Source organism: Letharia columbiana, assembly GCF_014066305.1.
Source record: "Letharia columbiana isolate WasteWater2 chromosome Unknown Sc0000063_s0, whole genome shotgun sequence".
Taxonomy (NCBI): Eukaryota; Fungi; Ascomycota; class Lecanoromycetes; order Lecanorales; family Parmeliaceae; genus Letharia; species Letharia columbiana.
In genome coordinates this window covers 25,210-38,655 of record NW_023501107.1, presented here as the reverse complement: position 1 = coordinate 38,655, position 13,446 = coordinate 25,210, and the positions used below count along the sequence as shown (strand labels likewise).

Sequence of the window (13,446 nt, the reverse complement as noted above, 5' to 3'; positions counted from 1 at the left end):
GAGAGAAAGCCTGAGACTTGGAGGGGATTAAGGGATGGTGGTAGGCGTTCGGCGTTGCCTGGGGTGCTCCTTGGCCAAGTCCTCTTAATTCATCATCCACTTATTCGAGCTTTGCAACCATTTGATTCCTGACAGCCGTTATAAATGTAGCCGGCTTGAGGACTACGAGATCATATTGTGCAAGTCCTCCGTCGATCGGATGGCCGGCGCTGTACCTAGACCCGCATGAAGATGACATCACCAAAATGCGGAGATGTATCAATCTCATTGCTGTAATGGAGTCCAGCATCTACGAATACAACTCCATCAACTCTTTTTCAGTTGACGGACCTTGAATAAATGATCATGGCAATGGTATCCATTGCGAAGCTCTCCTCTCTTGCGCTGGCGCTGTTCGGGCTGTCCCGTGCCCAGGAGCAAATTCCTTTCAGCCCCAGCAATCCTCCCTCTATCGCTTCCATCCCCTTGCTGGGCTTCGGAACATGGAACCTCGACAATTCTAATGCCTCAGAGGCAGTCTCTATTGCACTTCAGACTGGATACAGACATCTGGACTGTGCAGCAATTTACGGCAACGAGAAAGAGGTGGGCAATGGTATCAAAGATGGATTGGAAACGATAGGGCTGGATCGATCCAGTGTCTGGATTACATCCAAGTTGTGGAATGATCAGTACGCTCCCAAAGTCTACTGCGTGGCTTCCTAGCATACACCGGCTCTGACGCGTTGTACTGGTGTAGCCACCAGACTGATCAGGTTGAGCAAGGCCTCGACAATACGCTGAGCGACTTGGGCCTGGAATATCTCGACCTCTACCTAATGCACTGGCCTGTGGCGTCTTCTGACGGAAAGAACTACATTGACTACGTTGACGTGGGTCCCAGCGCCCTCGCAAGCCTCTACACACAGTGCTGAGACTAACTCATGCAGACCTGGATGGCCATGGAAAAGCTTCTTGACACCCGCAAAGTCCGACACATCGGAGTCTCCAACTTCTCTCCCCACCAATTGCACCAGCTCCTCGAACAAACGACCATTAAGCCCGCCGTCCACCAATTCGAGCTCCATCCGTATCTCCAGCAAGTTGACTTCGTACAATGGCACAAAGACAACGGCATCGCCGTCACCGCCTACTCTCCCCTCGCAAACTTAAACCCTATATACGGCTCACCCGGTGAAAGCAAGGATACGCCGCCATCGCTGCTGGTGAATGAGGACATCACGGAGATTGCCAAAGAGCGTGGATGTACAAATGCACAGGTGGCTTTGGCTTGGGGCATGGACAGGGGTTGTAGTGTCATACCCAAGAGCCAGCATGCGGACAGAATCAAGGAAAACTTTGGGTCGGCGAAGTGTAAGCTGGAAGAGGAGGATTATACTACGATTGAGAGGCTAGGGAAGAAGTACCAGAAGAGGTTCAACAATCCCAGTGGTGGATGGGGCGTGCCTCTTTATCAGGGTCTGGAGGATGCTTGAAAGGTGTGAAACATTCACGAAGTAACGGACTGATTTGAGAATGACTGAGCTACAAAAGTTGCTCTGTGTTTTGGCTTGGATAAGTCCCATCCATGATTCGTCCCCATCGTCAGTACTGTTGCAAACGCTTGAGCACCCTGGGACAAAACCTGACAGTGCTGCATCAATCGCTTCTTCAGAGCCCCTCAGATCGATGTCGCTTCTTACAATGATCATTCTCTTCTTTAAAGCGCCACGTCAACTCAAAGCTCGTCACTCCTTTCCGCAAGACATTGTAACACGATCACTATGCTGCCCCTCGGAAGAGATGACTTCTATCATCATACTACCTCAACAGTTTCGTGTACCTATGGAGACTAAAATGCGGCAAATAGCTAGTCCCCGTGCGCACCTGCATACAAATGCTGCGGGGACGCACGAGCGCAAAGGGCAAAAGTGGTTTTAATCCTTAATTAGCACACGCACGAGCGATTCTTGCAAGCGCGGAAGGAGGTTGACACCTGCTCTGCGATCAGATCGAGAAGCAACAATGCCCGAGCCTTCTGCGCACTTTTGGCCAGGCATAGAAGAGCACTGCTTATCCGTCTTCTGGAAACAGTCTGCAGGGCTGAGAGCAAAGGGAAAAGCATTTCGGAGAGCCGGAGGATGACGACCGTTTGTATATTTTGAAATGAATGATAGAGAACAGCCATCGAAGCCGGCGTCTCCAAATCATCCACAACGATGCGCATCCTATGTCCACTGCACGGGCTAACCACCCTGATCCTCCTCCTCTCCAGCCTGCTAACCCAATCCACCGCCACCCCAATCTCCACCACCTCCGCCCTCACCACCACAGACCCGGCCCTCCAAAAGCGCCGCCCCCCCTTCTCCCTCCACGGCCTCTACCTCGAACGCACCGCCCACCTCACCATGCTCATCCCCACCGCCACCGCCGCCGCCCTCCTGTCCGACTTCTACGCCGACATCCACGTCCGCTGCATCACTTCCTGGATGCCCAACCTCCCGCCCCCGCAGCCCGACCTCGTCGTCCGCTGGGGCCCCTTCCAGCTCAGCTTCGTCGTCAACGACGGCGCGACCGAGGCCATCAGTTGGGAGTTCGTGCGCGACTTCGCGGCGCTCATGCATAGGGTTTCGAGGAGGGGCTACGCGGGGGTTTATGATCAGGGGTGGTGGGATGTGGCGGGGTCGTTGGGGATTTATGTCGGGTTGAGGGTCGTATGAGGGTTGAAGGGGGGGGGAGGGGGAGGGGAGGGGAGGAGAGATTTCGGCGAAGAGTTCAAGGGAAATTGTGGGGTAGGAGGAGGGTTTGGTACACTGGAGAGTACTGTGCTTGACTCACGCCGTGATGATAAACGAACCATTTGAATCTCTGATACGCCTGATGCGTTTCCTTGCTTGACATGGCACAGGTGGAAAAATAAAATGTACATAAGTGTGGGATAGCAGACTACTCCTGTGCCTTCCTCTCTCTCTCTCTCTAACTCAACATTTTTTTTATTTTTTTTAAAAAAAAAAGGGGAAAAGGGGGGGGGGGGAAAAACCCCTCCTTCTTTTTTGGGGGGCCCCCCACAATACGAGCAAAGACTGCCTGCACTCGGTCTCGGGCTTCTTGGACACGCCGCTATCTATCCTGGGCCGTCGACCCGGAAAGTATCGCAGGCTCTCTACCCCTCGTGACTGATTTCCGTATGCACGACGCAAGGCACCGTCTTTCCTTCCATCCATACCCTTCAACAACAATAATAGATAACAGTCGTAACAGATAGCCGCCAGCGATGACGCAGATTGATTGATTGATGGTTACTCCAGTAAGTTGGATCTCGGCGCGCCAAACGGTGCCAAGATCAGGAGACCCGGTTTCAGGAGGCTCGCGTTGTTTTGCTCGATTTTTGGTGTTGGGGTGGGGTGGGAGCTAGATGGAACGAAACAACTTTATGTGGACTGCGGGCGTGGTTGCGTCGGGAGAGCGATGGCTGGATGCGCGTGGTGGGAAGGGGTTTGTGTGAAGGTGTGAGGGGAGGAAGGAGGTGGTGGAGGTTAGGATTTTGATGAGGTGCGATGGATGGGGGGGTGATGGGGGGCACGGATACGAGGTTGGCAAATTAGAGGGCGCGGGGGCTTCGTGGGCGATGTTGGTGTCTGATAGAGATAGGTTTGATTTCGTACACTAGGAAAATGCTCATCTAGATTGATTGATTGGTATGATTTGAAATATCCACAATGTTAGCGACCGTAGGCGATGAGTGTTGATGTGGCCGATTTTTTACATTGGGCGTTGGTAGTCAGCCCCGCTCATGCACCAAGAGACACGTGATGCCTCTACACCCTTGCCCAGATATCCAATCCATGATGAATCCACATCTTTGAAGATGGGATGGGTCCTCCCGAGATTCTTAAAATGCAATTATACAGAATGGAAAGGCGCCAGCGGAAGACGGCCAGCAATCGCGCCGCAAGATTTGCTTAGACAATCTCACTGAGGCCTCGAACCTTGTGTTTGCCATGGCTATGGAGATGTCGCTTGGTGTTGGGCTTGGTCTCGGGCGTCGCATCACGCTTGTCGGCGCCGGAGTTGCAGGTGCAGGTACCGTGTTTGGTCGTGCCGGCCTTGGGGTTCGTCCATGGGCAATCCTTATCGACGCAGCAGTGGATGGCATTGGAGCTGGCGGCGATGACGGACCCGTTGTCGTCGGGGAAGACATATGCTGCGCCTGCTACAGGCGCGAAGAATGCGTTGGGCGGGTTGCAGTTCCAGCAGGAGGTTTCGCTCATTTCGCTAGCGCGAACTCCCCATGCACCCACGGGGCCGACGCAAGTGTATCCGTTCTTGTCTTCGCACGAGGCGCCGGGCACGTCGAAGAGGTCCGTGTTGTCGCCGGTGAGCGTCTGTTGAACAGTGTCTAGGCAAGTGAGGGCGATGGAGAAGCCGGAGATGTAGCTGACGTCGTAGCTGGCCCATTTGCCGACGGGGTTCGTTTCGAGAATGGTTCTGGTGTCTTTTACCGGGTGAGGTTGCTCGCCTATGCGAATCTGTCCGTCCCATTGTCCTATCTGCATGCAGCCTTTGGTGGTGCTGTTGCTGCCGGGCATTATGTTGCCGTAGCTATCGGCCTTGTCGAGAGGTACTTCAAGGCCGGTCCAGTAGATGACTCCATTGGTGGGGGATGCTTGAGCCAGGCAGTCGGACTTTTCGTCGGCGAGCAATGGGGTGGCGGCCGCGAGGAAAAGGAGGGTCGAGTATACGGATCGCATTTTGATTTATTTTGCTGATTCTGATGGATTTGCTGAAAGCGGTGGCTGGGAGCTGAATTCGGAAATGAGCTAAGCGGAGGGCTAGCCTCACGAGTTGATTGCAATTGTAAAGGAGTGAATGTTGGTAAGTCGGTAACAATGAATGTGGGTTTGCAATTCAACAACGCAAGAGGGAGGAAGAAGATTCGAAGAAGAAGCAGAGGGGAAAAAAAAGAGCGCGGGAGAGGTGGGCATGTTGATCTTTTTAGTACTAAGGAATGTAAGATTTGGGATTATTATTACCGTATGTTGGTTGACCTAGCGCGAGTTCGGCGAGAGGATAGACTTTGTTCCTTTTACCGCTTCCCAACTTCCCGAATATCCACCAACGGGATGCGGCGAGTCATTTTTGAAGAATGGGTCCACATCATCACCGCCTCACAGCTCTTGTCAGCATCATCTCGATGCGATGGTGGGAAAGCAAACGGGACGATTTCTTTGTTCCATCAACCGAAGTGGTGTGGCGTGTGCGCATAAAGACTCGCGACGTGAAACATATCTTGAGGCAGTGTATCGAGTGTCTTCGGGCTGGTCTTCCTACCTCCTCTGGAGGGGCAAGAGAGTCTCAGCTGAGCCTTTCTCGAGCACTTCTCGTCTCATGCTTCATCCTAGCCGTGAGAAAGACTGGAGACGGATTCTTGTTGAGTAATGATCTTGTGTTGACACAACATGACGAACCTGGGTTCTTCCACGGATGCATGCTCGCACGATGACCATGTGACTTTGTCTGCCTCTCCACCCGGGATTTCATTGAGCGATCGGGCCCGAAGTTTTGGGCAAAATGCTTCCCCGGATGACATTCCCCCCAAAAAGTGATTGATTGGTATTTACACGCTGTGCACGGCGTAGGACTCAGCCGACGTAAATGTTTGAAAGCGGTGTGTTGCGGTTCGTTTGGTTGGATAGGCATGGCCGCGTGCCTCTTGAATCCCCGGTTCACGCTTCCTGATTTTCTTTTCTCGCTCGGATCTCCCGCGGGCTGTAAAGTAGTTTGACTAGACTATGCGAGTACCGCCATTGGTAGTAGTACTGTAGTAGTAGTAGTAGTAGTAGTAGTAGTACTGTAGTACTGTACTAAACAATCATTAATTTCCCTTTTAGCACCATCCTAACTCCTAAGAAACTAGTCGTGGAGGAGATGCATAAAAGGGGCCCCACCATCGGGCCGGAACGTGGGAGGCTGACGTGTTCGGCAGCTGTGTGGGCATTGAGCCTTCATCTGGCTAAGGTAGATAGAGGGATGCTTCGGATGCAGGATGTCAGGCGAGGAAAACATCTACAGTATAACATGTATGAAGTCTTATGAATAGGTAATAAACATGATGCAAAATGATGCAAAAATGAGAAGTATCTGATAGCAGTCATAGGATAAATCATAATAAGGATAAAGTCTTTAGCCTGATGAGTGGCGGATGGTCGGAAATGAAGATCGGCGACGCGCGTACGCAATTGTACTTAGTCATCATAAAAGATCACCCGAGCAATGCCAAGCCTAGCCCCCTTCCCCTGAATCAAACAAATCATGGTGTCTATTGAAACCCTCACGACTCGAAAGGGCGACCTAGTACTTATTCTGTTTCCTAGAGTCTGAGACACTGCCATAAGTTTCTATGTCTTCGTTTCATGAATCTACAAGTTTTCAAGGATTTTATCATTGAATTTCATCAAAGTCCAGCCGAGTGGCTTGAAACAATGTCGGTACAATGATGCAACGAGAAGGAAGAGCGTCAACTCAGTCACACAATTTTACATGAATGGAGTAAACACCGCCAGCGCAGACTTGCCGTCAATTGGGTAAAGGTTCTTCAGAGGCTTCTCCTTTGGTGTCGAGTATCACCTTTCGGATTTTCCATGGCCCAGATGTCTATGAAGCAAATTTTCAAGCACTCGTTGCTATGAGACGAGAGTACAAAAGCTAGTCCTCGTTTGCGGTCCATTGATCAGCCTTGAGCTTTGAATGTTACCCTCCTCGAGGGGACACTACAGCACGTGCTGTGATACCGACCTCGTACTACATCACACTCTGTGGAACACTAGCGGGCATACTCGTAGTGCACCACACCACCACCACTCCATTTCGGGCCCGGAACACGTCTACTCTTAGCATGTTATCCCTACCTAGCATTGCGTCAGTTTTCTACTACTTGACAGTGCCAGAAGGTATACCCAAACTATTTACCTCCCTATGGCGGTTTCGTTTATACATATTTGCATGACAGCGCCAGCGGCATCTAACACATTCTGCGCACTCTCATGAGCGACCTCAATGGAATTCGTGCTTCTCACATAGGGTATGATGGCACAGATTGCGTCTTTTACGTGATCGAGTCGGCCGTCAGTTCGCGTACGAGAACAGCATGTGCAGCAAAGAAGCATATGCAACGAAAGTGGCGTGAATGTTAGGTACTCTTATGCGAGGGATTGGCAGACGGAGACTACCGCCTGCCAAAAAGATCAATCGGAAACGCAACGTAGATGGCGCACACAGGAGGAAGTCTGCTTGGGCACCCCATCCCTTTTGCACATTGCCTGTAAGATTGTAGTATAGCGCACTGACAGAGCCCGAGGGGGTCACTTCGCCGCCATACAGAAAGGAGTTGCAGAGGATTAGGATAGAATTGCCAGGCGTGATTTCGATGACGGTATGATTGTTGTCACAGAAGCTAATGATGTTGGAGGCGAAAAGCGGTTGAATTGATAGAGTCGGCAGTTTTCGCTCTTGTGGAGTATAATCCGTCCGTTCCCAGGGTTTCGTGACGAATCTGCTGTGGGTATGAAAGCAAAGACTAATGACTGTCTGTGTGAGAGACACGCTCATCCTCCAAAATCGAATAACGACATGAATTCCAATCGCTGGTGGAGATTCCTAGTTCTAGAGCTCAATCGAAGGCATGGGTGAAGTACTCAAGCAGCAGCTACGCCAGAAGAAAGGTTATGGATTGATTGTCTATGGAGTGTATGTAGCTACATATACCATGAAGCCCATGCTGATTGCCACCTCGGGGTAGCTACAACACACTATGGTGCTGCAGCATGATTTCCAACAGCCCTGCGGACAAGCGCATGTTACCGTTTCCTCGCAGTGCAGATGAGGAATCGCTTCGCACATTGCACTGATTGGGCGAGCGCGAAAAACAGGCCGTCAGAGAGTCCAAAATCGGTTGCCTAGCAAGGCATGGTGGATCTACGGTCTTGTTCACAACTTGAAAGAGTTCGAGTACATGTTTGTCAAGCCGAAACAAACCTGCTTTTCGGTCTTTGTCTGTCAATGGCTCACGGCTCGGGGCACGGTGCTGGAGCTTCATCGCACTAAACACTACCGGAATTTTTTTGGGCCTGCTCTGAAGGTCAGATTATCAGGATCTCAAAAAATCTTGGGGGCCTAGGGTTTAAGATGTATTGACCGCAAAGGTTTCAGGACATGCTGTGAGGCGAGAAAACTTGTTTTATATAGACGATGGTTGGTCAAGAGGGTAGGCAATGCACGAGAGCTAATTCGAATATCTGACGCTGAAATCGAACAATTGCATGCTCATTGATGCTCTGGGTATCATTCAATCGCACAACCTTATAGATCCTGACGTGACAAGAACGTCGACCTGCATTGACGAACCAGGAACGAGCGAGCTGTGAACATCTCGGCCTTGTTGCCCCACCTTCTAACCTGAGGAGGGACGTAACGCTGCGATTGAGCATCATCATAATTTCGGTCACTTAGGAACGGTATGAAAATAAAATGGATCCGCTCTCCGTTGCAGCGTCTATCATCGCAGATGCTGGCGCGCTTTACACGGTCAGTCATAAGCTCAGGTGTTGCGCCAGAACGCTAGCGCATGCGGGAAGGGAGGTTAATGCCGTTGCGAAGGAGATGAGCATGTTTTCGATACTCCTGCGTTCTCTCTAGGTTACAATTCAGCGTTTGATACCTTTAGTGTCTGAAGTACTCGATGTCTTGAATATTTATAAGGACCTCGTCCATCAGGCGGATGAGAATGTGAGGGAATTTGAAAAGTTTCTAGAAGATCTCGGACCGCTTCGCGATCCAGGAAATACCAATCTGATTACAAAGGCGGTTGCGCGGTTGAGATGGTTGTTCCGGAGGACGGACCTCTTGCTGTTGAGATCAAAGCTGGAATCGTCAAAATCGACTATTACTTTGTATATCACTATGATTCATTTGAGGGTCGAAATTGAACAACTCGCGGCGGCAAAGAGACAGAAGAAGGACAAGGCACAGATTAGTGAGCTTCGACACCAAGTGTAAGCAGACATGTACTCTTTTGGAGTTCGAGAGGTGAAAAGGGACATTATTAACAGCATCTAAAGGAAATTGCTGAAATCTCAGCTTCGCAACGAGAGAAGTACCGTAAAAGGCGCCATCATAGCATCCAGCAACATTGCATATCATATCCAAGGACGAGAGCGAAGCTCTGTCAACGAGAGAGTGGCCACTAAGGCCTGTATCATCGCTACAGAGCAGCTTGAAGAGCATGCTAGGCAATCTTATCAAGAGCGAGACAGACAACCAGTAACACGCTCTGGCTCCTCGACCAACTCATCTGCAACATCAAGTGGCTCTTCTCCACGGCTCGGCATACCGAGATCTCCAAGTCCCCCAACATCTCCCCCTCCGCCAAGAGCCCAAACAAGTCATACCCAACCGCTTCTATCGAAACCAGACGCAGATCGCAGGGAGTTCAGAATAGCGACCAATATTACCACCTCTGGAAAATGGGACTTTGGCGAGCCGGGCACATCTAGCAACACACGTGTTAATCCACCTAGTCAGGGAAATGATCCTGTGGATGTCAATGACAGTATCAAGGATCAGAACGCTCGGAATCGGAGTAAGCGAACGGAACATGGTAGTCGTGTCAGAGATGAGACTATGAATGCTGTGTAGGCGGAGCAACATCGTGGCGAATATTAAGGCCTCCGGTTGCGGCTTCGTTTTCATTTTTGCGAAAGAACATCCAGATGGTGATATGCGACTGGAGAGTAGCAGAACCCTCATCACCAGCTAATGATACCCAGAAGATGAAATTGCAATCTGAAACCCTGCTAGCCTGTAGTTCCCAGGACGTTAAGGTCTGAGTCCTTGATGGGGCGGTCGATATCAAAAACACCACCGCCAACCGAGCGTACTAATCCTCTCCGATGACTGTCAGACAAGTGATATATTGACGTTATCAGATCGAAGATATGTCAAGTATTTTCATTCGCTGCATGTCTGTTATCCGAGTGCGAGAAAGTCACAGTGCTCTACATATCTCGATGGGTAAGCGTTGGAAGCATAAGCTCAACTAAGTTGTGCCAGGTTGATGATAGTATGCACGTTGAACATGTTCGCTGGCTGTAATATGATTTCTGGTCGAAATGCTAGCAAAAACATTCAAGAAGAATTGAACGACGACCAAATACTGAACATAGCAACAGACAAACACGCATAAAATTCCCTCTACGACCTGACTCTGCAGTCATAGAACTCACATTTTCACCAGGAAAGTCCTTGAACCAGTGCTTTCCAACAGGGTTCAAGCCTGACGATGTCTCTCGCGATGCAGCCGCCACCTCGGGCGATTGTTGCCCTGCAGATACGCCCAACAAAACTGACGAACCCCGTCGAAAGCTCCTCGTCCCTCGATCTCCAAGGACAAAGCCTTTTCTCGTTCGGCATTCAGTCCCGCGGGCGGGGCTTCCAGTCGTGGGATTTGAGCACCGTCATTCTGCCGGCATCTGTAGAGCATAGTCTCTCTAATAGAGCGGCCAAGCAGGAGAAGGCAACTATAGCTCTCTTCGAGACGACTAGAGAGCGAGATGTGGACATCGCATTTGACTTGTGTGTTCCGTTCCCGACGAAAGAGAGTAAGGGTATCAGAACGATTGTTACGTAGAGGATGGGCTCAGTGAGTCGCAGAACCAGAATGAGCTTCTCGTGTCCCCAGCAAAGTTGGTCATCTTGAACAAGTAAGCCCGGCGGCACTTGATTGCAAGTGCGATAGCTCTTTCTCGTCACAAGACACAACGCTGTGCTTTCTGCTAAACGAATAGATGTTCCCAATCATCTGACGCTCGTAGATCTTTAAGATGCTGAGACAAAAGGAACATTTTGTAGGCGGACCATCCCACAAAGCCCAAGAAGCTGCTGTGTAGACGTAAGTGATCTCAAGCACTTCTCAGCCCAGTCTCCTATCAAAGGTATGAATTCCTTCACACCTCCCATCACATATCTGCATACGCTCGAACCTTTTTCAGAGATAGTCACCAAATAGCCAGGGCAAAGTCATAACTGTCGACTCGCCTGGCGCTGTCAGATTGTCTCAAGCACATCTAACCCCCCCCAACTCAGCTTGGCTCTCGTGGGATGCTCGACAGTCGACGCGGGAAAGGAGGGTTGTAATTCCATTGGAACCTTCACCCCCATACTTGAATAAGAGCTTTATTAGGTTTCATGCTCCGACGAAACGAAGTCTGCCTCTGGATCTAACAGCGGCGCGGGCAGGGACATGGACCGCGGATCTTGGGAGACACATGCCGGCTGTTGAATGCGCGATCTTCTGACGAGGTTTCTCGGGACGTTAGAGCGGAGACAGGTAGTTTCATTGTGTGGAGTCAGATGTACCTGCCGCGCTCCTGCGGAAAATGATAAGTTTTAGTCACGCGAAAGCTGCAATTCTATTTCTTTTGTTATGGGATGTCAGAACGTGGTTGCGGCCGCCACGGCTGAGTCAATGATGTTTGTGCACGCTTCAGGAGGGGCAGCTGCAAGATATAAGACAGCCAAACGAACCACATGGTTCATGCGTACGTGCGGCCCGACAACCTTGAAAGCCGCATGATCCGCATCCTACATTTGAATCTGGATAATGCACTCAACGAGACCTAATAGACTAGCGTATCAACTCGAAGTGATACCTAAAATCTGCGTCTGAGAACGTGTTCACGTGTGTTAGCAGACATTACTCTATATGCATGGTGATTTATCAGACCATCGTTACGGAAGAAGACTGCCGAAGACAGGAGAACTCATCTGCTCGCCTTATGGGTCAGGCGTTTCTGGCTTATGTGATGTACCTAGAGTATTGACGCGATAGCCATTCATACACCACTGGTCCACTAGAGCGAAGCCATGGCTATTTTGCTTATAGGGTCAAAAATGCAGATGCTCCAATAATGCTGCACTAGGAAAGGTATCGGACGGAACGGGCAGTTGTTGAGCGGAGCTTGCTCTTACCCCTCGAAGTTGATGCCAACCCATTCCGTTTCTTCGCACCAGGTTGAGTACGGAGTATATCGTCTCAAATGGACTCTTATGAACCTCCCGACACAACGCTGCATGGTATGCGTCTTTCCCCGCGGAGAAGAAGAACGAGCCGATTTCCGCGGATAGCGGTGCAATCACTTCTCCTAGCTCGTGTTACCCAATTTTATGACACGGAAAATCCCTCAGAATGCGCCCGCAGTATCCCATTTGTGCAAGTATCGCAAGCACTAACACTGTGGGGCTTTTCAAGCAAGAGATAAGGTCCTCAATGCCGCTCTTTTAACCTCGATTTTGAACAACGAGCTCACCTCTCCCCAGCAATCTCTCTGGAATGCATTCTACACTTATAACTGCACAGGCACGAACGACATTGGCAGTTCGGGAGTTTCATGCATTTGCCATAACTCAGTTCCGTGTCCGACTATGACCACTTTAGCGGTCAGACTCTAGGAGACTTTCTCAGGCCCTGGACTGGCGAAGATGGAGACTACGTGTACCCACCACAGAAAGGATTCCAGCTCAACGATGCTGGTCAACCAATCTTGGGAAACATGAAACTGCTGAATGGGACCGAGGTGGATTGTTTTGGGAGCTAGTATGGTATGACAGAGCCTCAACTCGGATTTTTTGTTCAGCTAAGGTAATTTTCTGGACGCACATACATCTATGCAGCAGATGCGCCCTACTCACAGCAAAGCGTTGCCCCCAAACAGCCTCGACACTCCAGCGGACTCGAGCGATTATCATTACATTTACCACATATACACCGATATCAAATCATTCGAAGTTGAGGGCGGACCTAAAGCGTCTGAGTTTGGACAGCGGGGTCTTGGAGCACAATTCTATGTCGGAGCAGCGGGCGACATCTTGACGCTGATGCAAGAGGAATACCCGAAGAAAGTGAACAAGTGTAGCCTTCGGCCTGGCGCAGGTAAAAGAGGAGACTGGGCTTCAACTGTTTCCGCCCTGATATGCTGAGATGAAGTCCAAAAGTTCTGATGGTGCGGGAGATTTAGTGCAGGTGCCTCAAGGTAGATGCCAGTAATAGTAGCATTCAAAGGCTCAGATCCGTAACATTCCGACCGAAGCATCATCAGCGATGGGAATTTGCGCTGTTCCACGCTTTTTTTGAACCAGACGAGTCACGGACCACACATTGTTGCGGGTTGATACTCATTTTGACGTGAAGTCAAGAGGGTCTCGACCCCTCAAACTGCCACTTTGTTTGACAATTGGTATCTCCTTGCCCGCCTGGTGGATGTCTACTCCGGCAGCTAAGTAGCCGCTGGTGTCCAGGACAAAAATACACCGCTCCCACGCTGCTCTCGTTTCGCAAGATACCCACTCTGGACCAGCATTACGACAGTGCATGCCATTTGCCATTTCTTCACGCCTGCGACCCTGCATCAATCC

General features: G+C 50.4%; 4 protein-coding genes across 4 annotated transcripts; 3 read left to right on the top strand and 1 right to left on the bottom strand.

The window, feature by feature from the left end:
* Positions 1–339: 339 nt before the first annotated feature.
* HO173_011506 (uncharacterized protein) lies at positions 340–1,475 on the top strand (the record flags this gene model as incomplete). The annotated part of the gene is made up of 3 exons (XM_037313386.1): positions 340–671; positions 740–872; positions 930–1,475. 3 exons carry the CDS (start codon positions 340–342, stop codon positions 1,473–1,475), a joined length of 1,011 nt encoding a protein of 336 aa, XP_037159658.1.
* A 723-nt stretch (positions 1,476–2,198) lies between these two features.
* On the top strand, positions 2,199–3,267 carry HO173_011505 (uncharacterized protein; the record flags this gene model as incomplete). The annotated part of the gene is made up of 2 exons (XM_037313385.1): positions 2,199–2,693; positions 3,241–3,267. The coding sequence occupies 2 exons, from the start codon at positions 2,199–2,201 to the stop codon at positions 3,265–3,267; spliced, it is 522 nt and encodes a 173-aa protein (XP_037159657.1).
* A 674-nt stretch (positions 3,268–3,941) lies between these two features.
* On the bottom strand, positions 3,942–4,730 carry HO173_011504 (uncharacterized protein; the record flags this gene model as incomplete). The annotated part of the gene is made up of 1 exon (XM_037313384.1): positions 3,942–4,730. The coding sequence occupies one exon, from the start codon at positions 4,728–4,730 to the stop codon at positions 3,942–3,944; it is 789 nt and encodes a 262-aa protein (XP_037159656.1).
* Positions 4,731–8,937: 4,207 nt separating this feature from the next.
* On the top strand, positions 8,938–9,672 carry HO173_011503 (uncharacterized protein; the record flags this gene model as incomplete). The annotated part of the gene is made up of 2 exons (XM_037313383.1): positions 8,938–9,029; positions 9,096–9,672. 2 exons carry the CDS (start codon positions 8,938–8,940, stop codon positions 9,670–9,672), a joined length of 669 nt encoding a protein of 222 aa, XP_037159655.1.
* Positions 9,673–13,446: the final 3,774 nt, after the last annotated feature.